Below are 14,778 nucleotides of genomic sequence, written 5' to 3' on the forward strand. Positions count from 1 at the left end.
CTGCAGTCCATGGGGTCCCAAAGAGTTGGACATGACTGAGCGACTGAACAACAACAACACCTGCCACAAATAACCACCAACCCCAAATGGAACAGTCCACAGCAGGGAGGAAATCCTTTTTGTGCCCAGGATGGCCCAAGGACATTCATCTTAGTTGTGAGCGTGCACAGTCCTGTCTGACTCTTTGGGACCCCATAGACTAGAGCCCACCAGGCTCCTCTGTCCATGGGATTTTTCCCAGCAAGAATACTGGAGTAGGTTGCCATTTCCTCCTCCAGGGGTTCTTCACAACCCAGGGGTTAAACCCACGTTTCCCATGTCTTCTGCATTGGCAGGTGGATTCTTTACCACCAAGCCACCTGGGAAGCCCTTATCTTAGATGGAGGAAACTTAAAGCCGTGTGGCCCAGCCATTGCCCAATCTGCAACAGGTTTGCACAAGGGGAGCCTGACCCTCCGGGCTTCCCTAAGGCTGGAGCCAGGTTTGAGAGGGGCAACCCCTAGCCACAGGGTGCTCTTGCCTGAGCTCTGAGTGGGAACTTTGCCAAATTGCTGGAGAACGATACCGGAAGCTGGAGCAAGGGTCAGGATGTCCTCATTCCAACATTCATCAAGCCCTTGCTGTGTACGATGAGGGAGTGTGTCCAGCACGGGGTAGATACAAAGAAGAGAAGGGCAGGCCCCCTGCTTCTGAATAGTGGATGGTAATAGGAGGCCTACAGTCCAATAGCAGATGCAAGATCACGTGGTAAGGATAGGATAGAACTATGTGTGGTAGCAGGAGCAGGGGGATTCACTCCATCTGGTGGGGATGGGTGGGACAGACTAAGACTATTTCATGTGGAACTTGAGGGAGGTGAGGAGCCCACCTGGTGGAGAACAATAGGAAGGACATCCTGAGAACTTGGATCCAGGCCGCAGGCAAGCCCTTCTTTTGATGCTTCTTTAAGAACAGGGAAGAAGAATATCTAGGAAATTTACTTTATTATTTCTTTTGGCTGTGCTATGCAATGCAGAAGGCAATGGCAACCCACTCCAGTACTCTTGCCTGGGGCATCCCATGGACAGAGGAGCCTGGTAGGCTAGTCCATGGGGTCTGGAAGAGTCAGACAGGACTGAGAGAATTCACTTTCATTTTTCACTTTCCTGCACTGGAGAAGGAAATGGCAACCCACTCCAGTATTCTTGCCTGGAGAATCTCAGGGACGGAGGAGCCTGGTAGGCTGCCATCTATGGGGTTGCACAGAGTCGGACACGACTGAAGCGACTTAGCAGCAGCAGTGCTATGCGAACAGAGAGATCTTAATTCCCTGACCAGGGATCAAATCCATGCACCCTGTACTGGGAGCACAGAGTCTTAACCACTGGACTGTCAGGGAAGTCCCAAACCTAGGAAATTGAGACTGGAGAGGGATGAATAGTGTGGAAACTTAAAAGTGCTTTTAAGGAGAAGGAGGAAAAAAAAAGGCCTGGAGATTTCATTATGTGAATTAACAGAGGTGAAGCTGGAAAGATCAAAGGAAGTGTCAAACAATTAAGCAGGTAGCAAGCCCTGCAGGCCTAGAGGAAGAGTATTCCAGGAAGGAGAACAGCAGTTGCAAACTCTTTGGATTGGCAGGAAATGGAATATGCTTGAGGAAAAAGCAAGGCCAGTGTTTCAAAAAGCTGGGAAGAGATAATCATCAAGGGTTTTGCTTCTCTCTTAGAACTGAGTTAGCTTGAGTCAGTTTCTGTGCCTGCAAATAAAAGATAGTTAATAGTGGGTTGAGTTCTTTCAGGAGCTCTGTTTTTCTATTGATACCTCTGTATTTTTTAAAGCAATGTCACTTTGTTTTGTTTACAAGTATGTTGATTATCTGTTAAGATTACTATTTTGTCTTTGCCCTTTGTGAGTTTCCTTGTCTGTTTTGCTTGTTCTTTCAGATAAAATTTACTGTTTTATTAATGTGTCCAAAAATTGTAAGTAAAATTAGCAATTATAAAAATTTTTTTTAGGAAAAAAAAAATAGGAAGGAAGAGGCCGAGATTATTGTGTAGAGGCAGAGGTAGCTATTCTTCACCTGTGGCTTCTCTGGGGTTTCCTGGTGTCCTGACAAAGAGGTTGAGGAACCAGGAAGAGAGCATTGCCTTTACTAGCTCCAGTCATAAACCAGTGAGGGAGAACGAGGATGTGGTCTTTGTTTTAGCTCAGTTCTTAATAATGTAACAAGTTGTTTCTGCTTTCTGGACCTGTTTTTCTACCTATAAAACAGGGTGAGGGGCAGGTTGGATTGGAGATCTTTTTTTGGAAAAAAAAAAAAATTTTATCTTTATACTCTTAATTTTTTTAGTTTCTTTTATATAGTTATTTTTGACTGCACTGGGTCTTTGTTACTGTGTGAGCTTTCTCTAGTTGCAGTGTTGTAGCTACGCATTCCTGGAAATAGACTCATTCAGAAGGACAATGCAGATAGTGGAGTGCAGTTTATTACACTGGCGGGCCCAAGGCAGAATCTCCTCTTAGCCAAAGACCCTGACCAGTTTTTTTGAAAACCTTATATACCCTAAGTGTACATGCCCAAACCCACGTCCCCAGATTCCCTGAAACTAGTCTGAACAAAGGAAAAGAAAGATGCAATCAAAGTTAACCCATGATTCACATGCCTTAAGCCTAGGTAGTTAACAGTGGACAATTACCAATAGGCCTGTGGTCATACACCAATAAGCAGAATATATGATTCTATTTGGTTACACAGGTAATTAAGATATTCCTTTAAGGATGGAGAGCCTAGGTACGAACCCTGGGGCTCTTCCTTCTGGGGGCCTGGTTTTCCAGTTGGTATGTCGTTTCCATAGATACTGGGCATATAGCTCAAAGTTCACAGTCTGGCCCAAGATGGAGTCCTGCTTTCAAGATAGAGCCTGTTCTGTCTGTTTCCTCCTTCAGCAGCCAGCAGGGGCCACTCAAGTTGTGGTGCATGGGCTTCTTATTGTGGTGACTTCTCTTGTTGCAGAGTACGGGCTCTAGGGCACAGGCTGAGTAGTTGCAGCACATGGTCTAAGTTGCTCCATAACATGTGGAATCTTCCTGAACCAAGGATTGAACCCATGTCTCCTGCATTGGCAGGTAGATTCTTAATCACTGAACCACCAGGGAAATCCCTGGATTGAAGGTCTTTAAGGTCGGTTCTTGTCTAAATTCTGTGAGTCTGTGACTTCTTGGAAGACTGAGGTGTGGCTCCAGAGAATGTTGGGTCAGAGAAGCAGAGGGCAGAGGAACAGAGTGGGAAGGCACACTTGATGAATTGGAGACAAAGAAGGGGGCCTCGGAAGACCCTGAAATGTGCCAGGAGGAGAACTTCTCAATTCATAGAAGTATGTGTGATCCCCAGTGTCCAATGCCATGGAAGATGATGCACGAGCCTTCGGAAGAGGGTCTTGAGCTTCTCGAGGAGAGGTCGTGGTTGGTCTTTGTGGAACAGGAGCTAGCCTCGGATGGGACGAGCATGAATGGAGGGGTGGTGAGGAGGAATGTTCCTCCTGGGCTAAACACTGGGGAGAACCTTTACTTCCTTGTGGTTGTTCATTTTGTTGTAGCCACGCGTTCCAGGAAACAAACCCACTCAGAAGGACAATACAGATAGTGGAGTGCAGTTTATCACACCGGCGGGCCCAAGGCAGAGTCTCCTCTTAGCCAAGGACCCCAACCAGTTTTTGCGAAAACCTTATATACCCTAAGCATACATGCCTAAACCCACCTCCCCAGATTCCCTGAAACTAGTCTGAACAAAGGAAAAAGAAAGATACCATCCAAGTTAACCAGTGGTTCATATGCCGTAAGCCTTGGTAGTTGGCAGTGGACAATTATCAACAGCTTGTGGTCATACCCCAATAAGCATGATAGAATGTATGATTCTATTCGGTCACACAGATAATGAGGGTATTCTTTTAGGCATGGAGAGCCCTGGTGCTCTTCCTTCGGGGGCCTGGTTTTCCAGTTGGTAGGTCGTTTCCATAGATACTGGGCAACTAGCTCAAAGTCCACAGTCCGGCCCAAGAAGGACTCCTGCTTTCAGGATGGAGCCTGTTCTGTTTCCTCCTTCAGGTTCTTACTCTGTGCCCTGTCCCCCGTGCTGCTCACTGACTGCCTCCCTTCCCCACCCCATTGCTGCTCTCTAGGAAGTTCTCCAATAAAACTGACTTCTCAATAAAAGTTTAAAGGAAAAAAAAGAAAAAGATTAATTTGTTGGGTGCTGTTTTGTGCCAGGCACTGTGTTAAAGGCCTTGCATATAGATAAATGTTATCTTTACAATAACCTTGTGGTAAATACTATTAGTTCCCCCTTTTTATGAATGAGGAAACTGAAACAAATTAAGAGACTACTCAGACTCACATAGCTCAAAACTGGAATTCCCATGCAGACAGCATGACTCCAAAGCCCCAGCTTTAAGAGCCATGCTACAGGGCAGTTGGATGGAACTAATTCATACTATGATATGAGTGACTGGCAGATGACTCCATATGGAAATTGCCTCCTACCATTTCCATATGGGATCATCAGTAAAGGAGGAGGTTCAGGATCCAAAGGTAGGGAGTACAAATGCTGGTATTTTTTAGACAAGGTAGTTAGTTGGTCTTCTAGTCTTATATTGTACAGATTACCAGGAGTTTAAATTTTTTGTGTATTAAGAAAAAAATAACTGAAGTTTGTCACTGAGTTTTAAAAAGTTTGTGAGTAATAAAAGGAGGAAACATAGAAGACAGAATTGATGTTTGTTATTTATAGGAGAGAAAGATCTGTGCATATTTGAAGGCAGAGGGAAGGCCCCTATGGGGAAGGAGCCACTGGAGGTCCTTGAAAGGGGGACCATTTATAGGGTCCTCAAAGAATCAAAAGAAAGTGGGGTCTCAGGGATGGGAGGTGGTTCACTTGAACCATATTTTCCCCACTGAGTGTGAAGGGAAGCTAGGAGACAGATGTGTGTGGAAGTGATAGACTAGGAGGATGGAGCAAGAGTATGATGACCACCTCAGTCTGCTTGGCAGGAAACTGGAGGCCGGTTTCTCACCTACCATGAGGGTGGAGAGGGCATCCACGATCAGAAAACTCAGGCAGAAAGGAGACAGTACAAGACCTCATGATTAAAGTTCTAGAGAAAAGACCTGCAGTGGGAAAGGTGGAGTGGAAGTCTCCCCAGCAAGTCTCCAATTTCCCCGGCATTTCCACACATCACTGTCCTAACCACAGGCAGACCCCTGACCTCAAGTTGGTTCCCAGATCAGAACTGAGTGATGGTCTGGCTGGGTCCATTCATACCATCTCCTCTTCTCATGCTCCTCGTGGCCTCTGGCATTCTCCTAGTCACCTTGAAAACAGCCTGAATGAATGTCGTGTTGCATGTGAACACATTTGCCTAAAGAATCTATATCTGAGTCATAACTTGTCCCAAGTCACTGTCACCAAGAAGCATCTCCCTCACTGGCTGCCTCAGCAGCATGGAAAACTCTCTGGAATGTTTAGACTCATACAGGATGAGGACTGTCTCTGAATGCATCCCTTTTTGCTATTTTAGGAGAAGAGGAAGAAGATGGAGGTGATGAGGACAGGTTGGATAGTACGGTCAGGGGCCCAGGGCCCAGGGCGCCAGGAGGGACCGTGTCGGAAGCTCACCTTGCCCGGAGGCTCACGAGAGCAAAGAGCAGCCGACGCATGCTGTCTAACAAGCCACAGGACTTCCAGGTAGGAGCAGCGCCCTGTGGGGCCAACCCCATGTTGTCCGGCTTCTGGCAACTGTGGTGTTGTTAGAAGTGCTTCTGCCTGTGGGCAGTGGCTTAACTGGTAAAAAAGGGATGTAAGGGCATAAACTCAACGAGAAGAGCTCCCCATCTTTCTTCTGCAAGCTTCAGTAAATGTTGTCAATCTGGATGAGGCTCTTCAGAAAAATAAAACTCCCTTTGGTGGTAGGAAGTGAGAGTTAGTTATGTCTGACTCTTTGTGACCCCATGGACTGTAGCCCACCAGGCTCCTCTGTTCATGGGATTCTCCAGGTAAGAATACTGGAGTAGGTTGCCATTCCCTTCTCCAGGGGATCTTCCCAACCCAGGGATCAAACATGGATCTCCCACACTGCAGGCAGATTCTTTACCATCTGATCCACCAGGGAAGCTCAAGAGCTAATCAAGGAGTGGAAGCACAGGTATTGTGTTTTCTCACAGCTCTGGCTGCTTCCTTGGGAGATAGCCATGGAGGGTGTTAGTACCTCCCAGGGACCAGGAAGACCAGGTAGGAGGCTGACTCTGGGCAGCAGCCTCCACCTTGCCCTTCGCTTTTCCAGGCCAGTTCTAGACTCCTGCAAGCCTGTGACTGCTCTTGGTTTTGGCAACCTGACCCCAGTTCCCATCACGAGAATGGGTGCAGGGGGATGCTCCCAGTCCTTGAGCACCAATACATTGCAAAGCTGCGCTGGCCTGGTTTCAGTGATCCTTACCAGTGAACGAGCCGAGGTGACACCTGTGGATTCTCTTACACGTCATGCTGGGAAAGGTTCAGTGACGACTCCCCTTCTGTACTTGCAGATCCGGGTCCGAGTGATCGAGGGCCGGCAGTTAAGTGGCAACAACATCAAGCCTGTGGTCAAAGTCCACATCTGTGGCCAGACACACCGAACAAGAATCAAGCGAGGGAACAATCCATTTTTTGATGAGGTAAATGGGCAAATGCATGTCCTTGTGTGTCTGTTTTATTTATGTGTACCTTCTCAGTTTCCACCCATTTCTCTACAGTCCCAAGTGGGAGAGGAACACATGTCAGACTTAACTGTACACAGAGGACAAAGTTCCAGCCTTAAACATTCTCTGCTAAGAACCCCTGGGGCTTGGAGTCACATGGCCTGCTTCATTATTGGTTCTCAGAGAAGCCTGGTGTCTTTCTGGTAGTTTTATAACAACTTCTGGAGGGAGCCCTTCCAAATGAGTCCTTGCACCTCTTACCATGGACCACACAGAACACTTAGGACCTGTCTTTACTCTTTTTAATTAGCAAACGTGTCTGAGGGGTGACTCCATGTGACTTAAGTAATTCAACTTTTTAAAGGTGTCAAAACCTACTTGGCTATAAAAACAATATAGGTTAGAAGAAGCAATTATGAGCAGAAAGGGTTTTTCCTCCATAATGAGATCATAGCCTGTTCTGACGACCTGCAACACTCTTCAAAAATGCTGAATACCATGACAGTTGTCTTCAATGCCACGAAATTCCACATTTAGGACTGTGAAGAGAAATGGTAAATTTGGGGAATTTTTCACATGCCAGCCTTCCTCCGCCGAGGAACCAGGTTTTTCTGAGATTCCTGGGGCCTCATGCTCTGATCTCTGAGGCCAGGCATTTCCTACCACAGCTTCCTCTCACAGTGCCTCTTAGTTTCCCAACAGCTTGTAATCCCAGCCCTGGCGTGGGTTCTTTTTCTCCGTTCACAAAAGGAATGGGTTTTTTCTGTGTGGTGCTCCTGGTTATTTTTCTATGTTCAACTTGGCCCCCAGCTTTTCAGAGGCTCCATTTTCTTCTCACTTCAGGCTTCTCCTTAGATGACTCACAGACACCAGCAGGCGGCTAGGTAGTGTCAAAGCTAACATGAGAGGTGGGTGCATTCAGAGATGGGGCCCTGGAAGTGGACTTCAGGGAAGGCTGGGTGAGAGTCATGTTGGGGGACAAGACAGGATTGCAGGAAGGACGAGATATGAGGCACTTGATGCCTAGAGCATAGCACCGATCCAAGTGTTTACTGAAGGAAAGTTACACGGCTCAAAATAGCCTGGAGTTAAAACTCCCCTCCTCCCCACCGCTCTAAGAAAACAAAGAACTCACTCAAAGAAAAAAAAAATGGACATTAAGGTTGATTACGCCCAGCTCCCAGTCGGTCCAGCCTCTGGCCATCTCCAGAATTCTTTGTCCCAGCTGTTTAAGAGATAACTACTCCAAACAACCTTGGAGAAGAACAGGCCCCCCCCAAGACAGTAGATTTGCACATATACGCCTATATATACTTACTCTTTTCTTGGGTTAGTGCAGCAGCTCACTAATCTGACTGCTGCCCCTTCTCGCCTCATTAAAGGTGATCTGTTCCTGTAAAGTGCGGGTCTCGTTCTTTTTCTGAACCTTGCCTTCTCTAATTCCCTTACCCTACATTTATAATGTGGGACAAACATTTACTCAACTACAGCTATAGGAAGTCCACCTCAGAACTTATCATTTTAATGAATACTTTTGAAATTAGATTTCTTAGCTAAAGGGAAGAATCAAATAACTGAGCTTCTAAACAGACCAATTCATAAATCAATAAAAAGATTTTACTAAAAAACTCTAGTTTACACACACATTTTTAACCAAGTGATTCAACTTGCCCAAGGGGCAACCAAGGGACAAATGGACATGTGTGTCCTGGTGTGATATAATGGAAGTAATCAGTATCACTTGTGTCATTTCTTGTCCAGTGGTCAACTTGAATCATTGTAACAATGAGGAAACACTAACAAAAATCCAGTTTGTAAGATATTCTGCAAAGCAACTGGTCTTGATAGAAATAAATAACAAAAATAAGCCAGAAGTACCATTCTAGATAAAAGGAAACTTAGGAGATACAACAGCCACATACAATGTAAGATCCTCGAGTGAATCCTAGATTAAAGAAAAAAACTAACTAAAAAAACTTTTATCAGAACAAGTGTAGGAATTTGAAAATTGACTGTGTAACATGTTAAATTTTTGGGGTGTGATAATAGTGTTGATGCAGTTCAGTCACTAAGTTGTGTCTGACTCTTTGTGACCCTATGGACTGCAGCACGCCTGTCCTTCACTGTCTCCTGGAGTTTGCTCAGATTCATGTCTGCTGAATCAGAGATGCTATCTAACCATCTCATCCTGTCATCCCCTTCTCCTTTTGCCTTCAATCTTTCCCAGCTCCTGCTGCTGCCAAGTTGCTTCAGTCGTGTCCGACTCTATGCGACCCCATAGACAGCAGCCCACCAGGCTCCCCCATCCCTGGGATTCTCCAGGCAAGAACACTGGAGTGGGTTGCCATTTCCTTCTCCAATGCATGAAAGGAAAAGTGAAAGTGAAGTCGCTCAGTCGTGTCTGACTCTTAGCAACCCCATGGACTGCAGCCTACCAGGCTTCTCCATCCATGGGATTTTCCAGGCAAGAGCACTGGAGTGGGGTGTCATCGCCTTCTCCGATCTTTCCCAGCATCAGGGTCATTTCCAGTGAGTCAGCTCTTTGCATCAGGCGGCCAAAGTATTGGAACTTCAGTTTGAGCATTATCCTTCCAATGAATATTCAGGGTTGATTTCCTTTAGGATTGACTGGTTTGATCTCCTTGGTCCATTATATAAAAAAATGTTCTTGCTCTTCAGAGATGAGTGCAAATTTGTTTACTTTTTGAAAATAATCTTTTATTGTTTTACTTTTTGGAAATAATCCCCTCCCCCACCACTGGTGATTGCTTTTATTTATTTAAAAATTTTTTTGAACTTTTTATTTTGTATTGGGGTATAGCCAATTAATGATGTTGTGATGGTTTCAGGTGAACAGCAAAGGGACTCAGCCATACGCAAATGTACTTTTAAGGAGTGAAGTATTGTATTATCTAGAACCTTCTTCCAGATAGTTCAGTTTAAAAAAGAGAGTAATAAAGCCAAAAGCCAGTGTCCCAAAATTATAGCAATGATTCTTTCTTTTTTTTCTCTGTAAATTTTAAATATTTCTAAGGAAAATGTAGGAGAAAAAAGTCTCAGTTTAAATAAATGCTCCATCTTTCTCTCTTAGGATTAAAGTCTATTGGCACATAAAACTTTGACTTTATGGTAAAACCTCTACATACCCAATTTTCATCTTCTAAGAGTCAACCTTCTTAAACTTAGCAGTTAGAATGAGTTAAAATGTGGTCCATACTGACTCTACTGAGGTACTACCAGTATCTAATGCGTAGAGTTGGCTGTACAAGTATTTTGTTAGAAAGAGCAAAATTAGTCACTGGTTACAGATAATAGCACTAAAAAGGAAGAAAACTAACCTCAACTTTCCAGATCATCCAAGCCCTAAGCACATGAAATAACCTTGATCTTTATTTAGCTACTAGAGGCTAAATCACTTCAGTCACTTCCAATTCTGTGTGATCCTATGTCCTGCAGCCCTCCAGGCTCCTCTGTCCATGGGATCCCCCAGGCAAGAATACTGGAGTGGGTTCCCATGCCCTTATCCAGGGGATCTTCCCAACCCAGGGATCATACCCACGTCTCTTATGTCTCCTTCATTGGCAGGCAGGTTCTTCACCACTAGCGCCACTTGGGATGCCCTAGCTACTAGATATCTGGTGTCAAATGAACAATTCTATTTAGTTAAATTAACGCTATGCACAACTATTACTTAACCCTTTTTCTGATATACAGAGTTTACCTTGAAGCTCATGACGCTTAAGCTTCAGAGCCTTTTCCGAGATCCTGCAGTAGGTTCACACGGTCACACCTAATCTGAGGTTGTTTCTTGTATATTTTTTAGGAAGGCCCCTCAAATTTTAGCGTCAGATCTCACTAAACCATAATCCATCCCTGTTGACATTCAAACATTTTCCCTTTTTGTTTCAACAGTTATTTTTCTACAATGTCCACCTGACTCCTTCTGAACTGATGGATGAGATCATCAGCATTCGGGTAAGGGCCCACGGAGTAGGAGGGTAGTGCTCACTAGCTGCCAGATGAAGCCGGTAATCTCCTCACCACTCTCCTTTCTTCCAGGTTTATAATTCCCATTCTCTGCGGGCAGATTCTCTGATGGGGGAGTTTAAGGTGGGTGTCCACTGTCTGTTTCATTCAACTTAGGTCAAAGATGGGCACTTTCATGATGAGGAATCTGGTTCCTGGCCAGGACTCAGGGTACCCATCTTGGTAACATCAGAAGGTTATATGTAAGGCATTGATGCTATGATCATTGCTGAAAGCCAGACACAAATGCTGTGGGGGCAAGAAGCCAGTTGAGTGTCCTCTGGCTGGAGTCTAGTCAACTTCCAAAGTACAGCACTTAGCACTTAGTCCCAAACTTAGTCCTAGAGCAAGATGCCTGGGAGCTGCCATACCAGGACCCTTCACAGAGTTCCTGCTGTGGCTGGAAGCCCACTGCTACAGAAGGAAGAGTATTTGCCCATGGAAAGAAGTCCATTACCCCACTCCACTTGCCAATGGCCCAGAGCTCTATCACGAATCTGACTTAGTAAAGTCAGTTATTATAAATCTGGTGTATGAAAGGCAAGCCAATCCAGGGAAGAGAATCAAGGTGCTTTTCCAAGCAGTTCACATTGAACTTATTGATAAAGACTTGTGCCTTCTTAGCGATTCCACGTGGAATGGGCTGCTTCTTGAAGCAAGTCTTAGAAGATGATTTGGGTCAGTTTATACTCTGTCTGCCATTAACTAGCCACTTGTAAACCTCTCTGGTGCTTAGTTTCTTCATCTGTAAGATGGAATTATTGTGAAAATGAGGTGAGATACAATATATAAAGCACCTAGCTCTTGGCACATTGTAGTACCCAATCAAGGGGTCTATTAATATTAGTATTAGAATTAATTGGAGGAAAAGGTGGAGGAATACTCAATAAGTAGTCCGATATGGTGACCATAGTCCAGGTTTGCTTGGGTCTGAGGGTTTCCTCAGGATGTGAGACTTTCTTTGCTACTGGAAAAGTCCCAAGCAAACCAGGCCACATTGGTCACTGTGTTTCTTCCAGATGTGAGACTAGCTCATTCATTCAAAATGATGGATTGAGAGCCTTCTGTGTGTCACACCTCAGAGGAGGCATCGGATATACAGAGACAGTAAGATGGAAATGGTGGGTCTTAAAGCAGGTTGTCTAGTCAAAAGCCTTATTTTTTTTAAGTGTAATAATAATGATAGATTCTAGAAGTGACTGAACTGATTGTAAAATTTGTTTGAACTATTTTAAATTATTTTTTCCTAGATCGATGTTGGATTTGTTTATGATGAACCTGGTAAGTAACATTTTCCCATGAACTTGAAGACTCTGGGGATCAAGAAAATTTGAGTGATCAAAGAATAAAAAACGATGTTTTTCTTGATTGAGAAAAGGAAAGGCTATACCCACTGGGAATTATGATAGCAGTTTAGTATGGATGTCTTTTTTTTTTATAATCTAATGGCAATCATCCTAATAGAAACAAATAGATAATTTCTCTGTTCTGTGAGGCTACTTTAACCTTATCAAAATCAAATTATAGAGTCAGTGACTAGAGCTTAGAGAGTCTTGTTCAGTCACTCCAGGGCAGGATGTGGGTGAAGAGTCAGTGTGAAGGAGAGAGCATTAAAATGGAGCCTCATCTGGGGAGTATGGCCCGTCCTGAAGACACATTGGAGAAAATACTTGGTTATCTTACTGTAGATGGAATTGTGGACCTGTCAGCTTCTCTTTAGAGTATTCCTGTCCTTTTACACCTTCTTTATTTTAGGTCATGCTGTCATGAGGAAATGGCTTCTCCTCAATGACCCTGAAGATACCAGCTCAGGTGCTAAAGGCTACATGAAAGTCAGCATGTTCGTCCTGGGAACTGGAGATGAGCCTCCTGTAAGCCCCCAATTCTCTGCCCTCTATGTTTTTTCACTAAGAAAGAGGACCAAGAGTTAAGCAAGTGGGCACCAGTCATTGTGAAATGGAGCAGAGCTTCCAGTCAACAACCCCAATCCTCCAATTCCTCCACCTTTCTGGAATTTGTTGTTTTCTTCACAACAGAATTATTATTCCAGCTCACTTAGCTCCTTCCTGGTGTCTGTGAGCAGGTCTTTCATTCAGTAAAGATATGTGTGTTTTTAAGAGTTCCCCACATCACTGCGTCTACAGAACCTGGCTCTGTTGCAGAATCAGGCATTGCTACCTAAGAGGACAGTTGTTATTCAAAATTGGGCAGCAAGCCAGTAGCCAGAAAAAAAGTGAAAAAGCTTCAGTAATTATCTCTCTATTTAGTGCTCAGAAGAGGACTCAGGACACAGAAAGGACACATTATTTTCTTGTAGTGTATTGGTCAAAGAAACATGAGCATTGATTTTGTAGGGCAGTTTTGAGGTTGAATTGGTGCTAAACTCTTAAGCTCAAAATGCAGGAAATCCTAATGAAAACAGTTATGATTGGTTTTATTTTAACAAGCACAAATTTGGCCTCTTGAAGTGCTGCTTTCCTATGTGTGTAATTTGCCACCCTGTGTCCCCAATAGCCTGAGAAACAAGATCGTGATAATGACAGTGATGACGTGGAAAGTAACTTGTTACTCCCTGCTGGCATTGCCCTGCGGTGGGTGACCTTCCTGCTGAAGATCTACAGGGCGGAGGACATCCCCCAGAGTATGTATTGATTTAATCCAGCCCCAGGATTGTCAGTTACCTGCATGATTACCTGTGATAAAAATAATCATACTCCAGATAGTGTCGGTGCTCCCTGCCATGTCTTTCATCTTAAAGGCCTTCATAGAGTTATTTTCATTCATTTTGCCCCTATTGAAAACCACTTAAGCAGATTCATGGGGCAGCCTATTGGTCCCTGACCCATGGCCCTTATGGAGCCTTTGACCCATTCATCTCTGTTCTTTCTCTCTTCTGGGTTCCACACTTTCCCCTTATTCTAAAGGATAACAAACAGAGGTCAGCGGTCAGCATTGCCAACTCCTTTCATCCCAAATGAAACTGAAGTTCTATAAAGAGATAAATGTATTTGCTATCAGAGTATTAAAAATAGCTGAACCAAAGTTGTAAGTGCCAATAACTAGAAGTCTGTCACTATTGTATTAAGAGATTGGGTGCATTTAAGAGAATTACTTAGAGTTATTCCATTCACAGAGGCTAATCTAGTTGCTTGCCTGTCCTTGCTGAGGACCTGGCATCCTCTCTGCCTTGCTGGGTGTGCCTGCTTCCTGCTGGGCCCTGGGACATAGGACCCTCTCCCCGTCCCCAGGAGGCAGCACCACTGTACAGGCCATGGAGCTCTTCAGGATTTTCTACTTCTCTAGGAACCCCTCCTTTCTAATGCCTCCCCAGACCATCTTTCCCTCGGAAATATCTTAAATGAAGTAAATAAATTAAACCTCAGGTTATAATATCTACTTGGGCCTGTTCAACTGAATTCTGTTCACTTTTATAAATTGGAGCATAATTACTGTACAATGTTGTGTTAGTTTCTGCCGTATAACAAAGTGAATCAGTTGTCTGTATACATATACCGCTTCCTCTTTTGCCTCCCTCCCACGCCCACCCCAGCCTCTAGGTCATCGTAGAGCACTGAGCTGAGTTCCCTGTGCTATAAAGCAGCTTCCCACTAGCTATTTTACACATGATAGTGTACATACATCAATGCTATTCTCTGTTTGACCCACTCTCCCCTTCCTCTGCTGTGTCCACAAGTCCATCCTCTACGTCTGCATCTCTATTCCTGCCCTGCAAATAGGTTTATCCGTATCATTTTTCTAGATTCCATTTGTATGTGTTAATATATGATATTTGTTTTTCTTCTTCTGACTTACTTCACTCTGACAGACACTAGGTTCATCCACACCACTACAAATGACCCAATTTCTTTCCTTTCTATGGCTGAGTAATATTCCATTGTATATATGTCCCACATCTTCTTTACCCATTCATCTGTCAATGGACATCTAGGTGGCTTCCATGCCCTGGCTATTGCAAATAGCGCTGCCTTGAACTTTGGGGTACATGTATCTTTTTGAATTATGGTTTTCTTCAGGGTATATGCC

General features: G+C 44.3%; 1 protein-coding gene across 1 annotated transcript in view; it reads left to right on the top strand.

Moving 5' to 3' along the window:
* Window positions 1-14,778, top strand: part of MYOF (myoferlin) — a 171,877-nt gene that overhangs the window by 62,337 nt on the left and 94,762 nt on the right. Inside the window, exons 6-12 of the mRNA XM_043475971.1 lie at window positions 5,553-5,719; window positions 6,556-6,684; window positions 10,621-10,683; window positions 10,768-10,818; window positions 11,985-12,015; window positions 12,490-12,605; window positions 13,249-13,375. Coding sequence (XP_043331906.1) covers window positions 5,553-5,719; window positions 6,556-6,684; window positions 10,621-10,683; window positions 10,768-10,818; window positions 11,985-12,015; window positions 12,490-12,605; window positions 13,249-13,375 — 684 coding nt within the window. The remainder of the gene's footprint in view (window positions 1-5,552; window positions 5,720-6,555; window positions 6,685-10,620; window positions 10,684-10,767; window positions 10,819-11,984; window positions 12,016-12,489; window positions 12,606-13,248; window positions 13,376-14,778) is intronic.

The sequence above is a fragment of the Cervus canadensis genome, chromosome 8 (genome assembly GCF_019320065.1).
Source record: "Cervus canadensis isolate Bull #8, Minnesota chromosome 8, ASM1932006v1, whole genome shotgun sequence".
Lineage (NCBI taxonomy): Eukaryota > Metazoa > Chordata > Mammalia > Artiodactyla > Cervidae > Cervus > Cervus canadensis.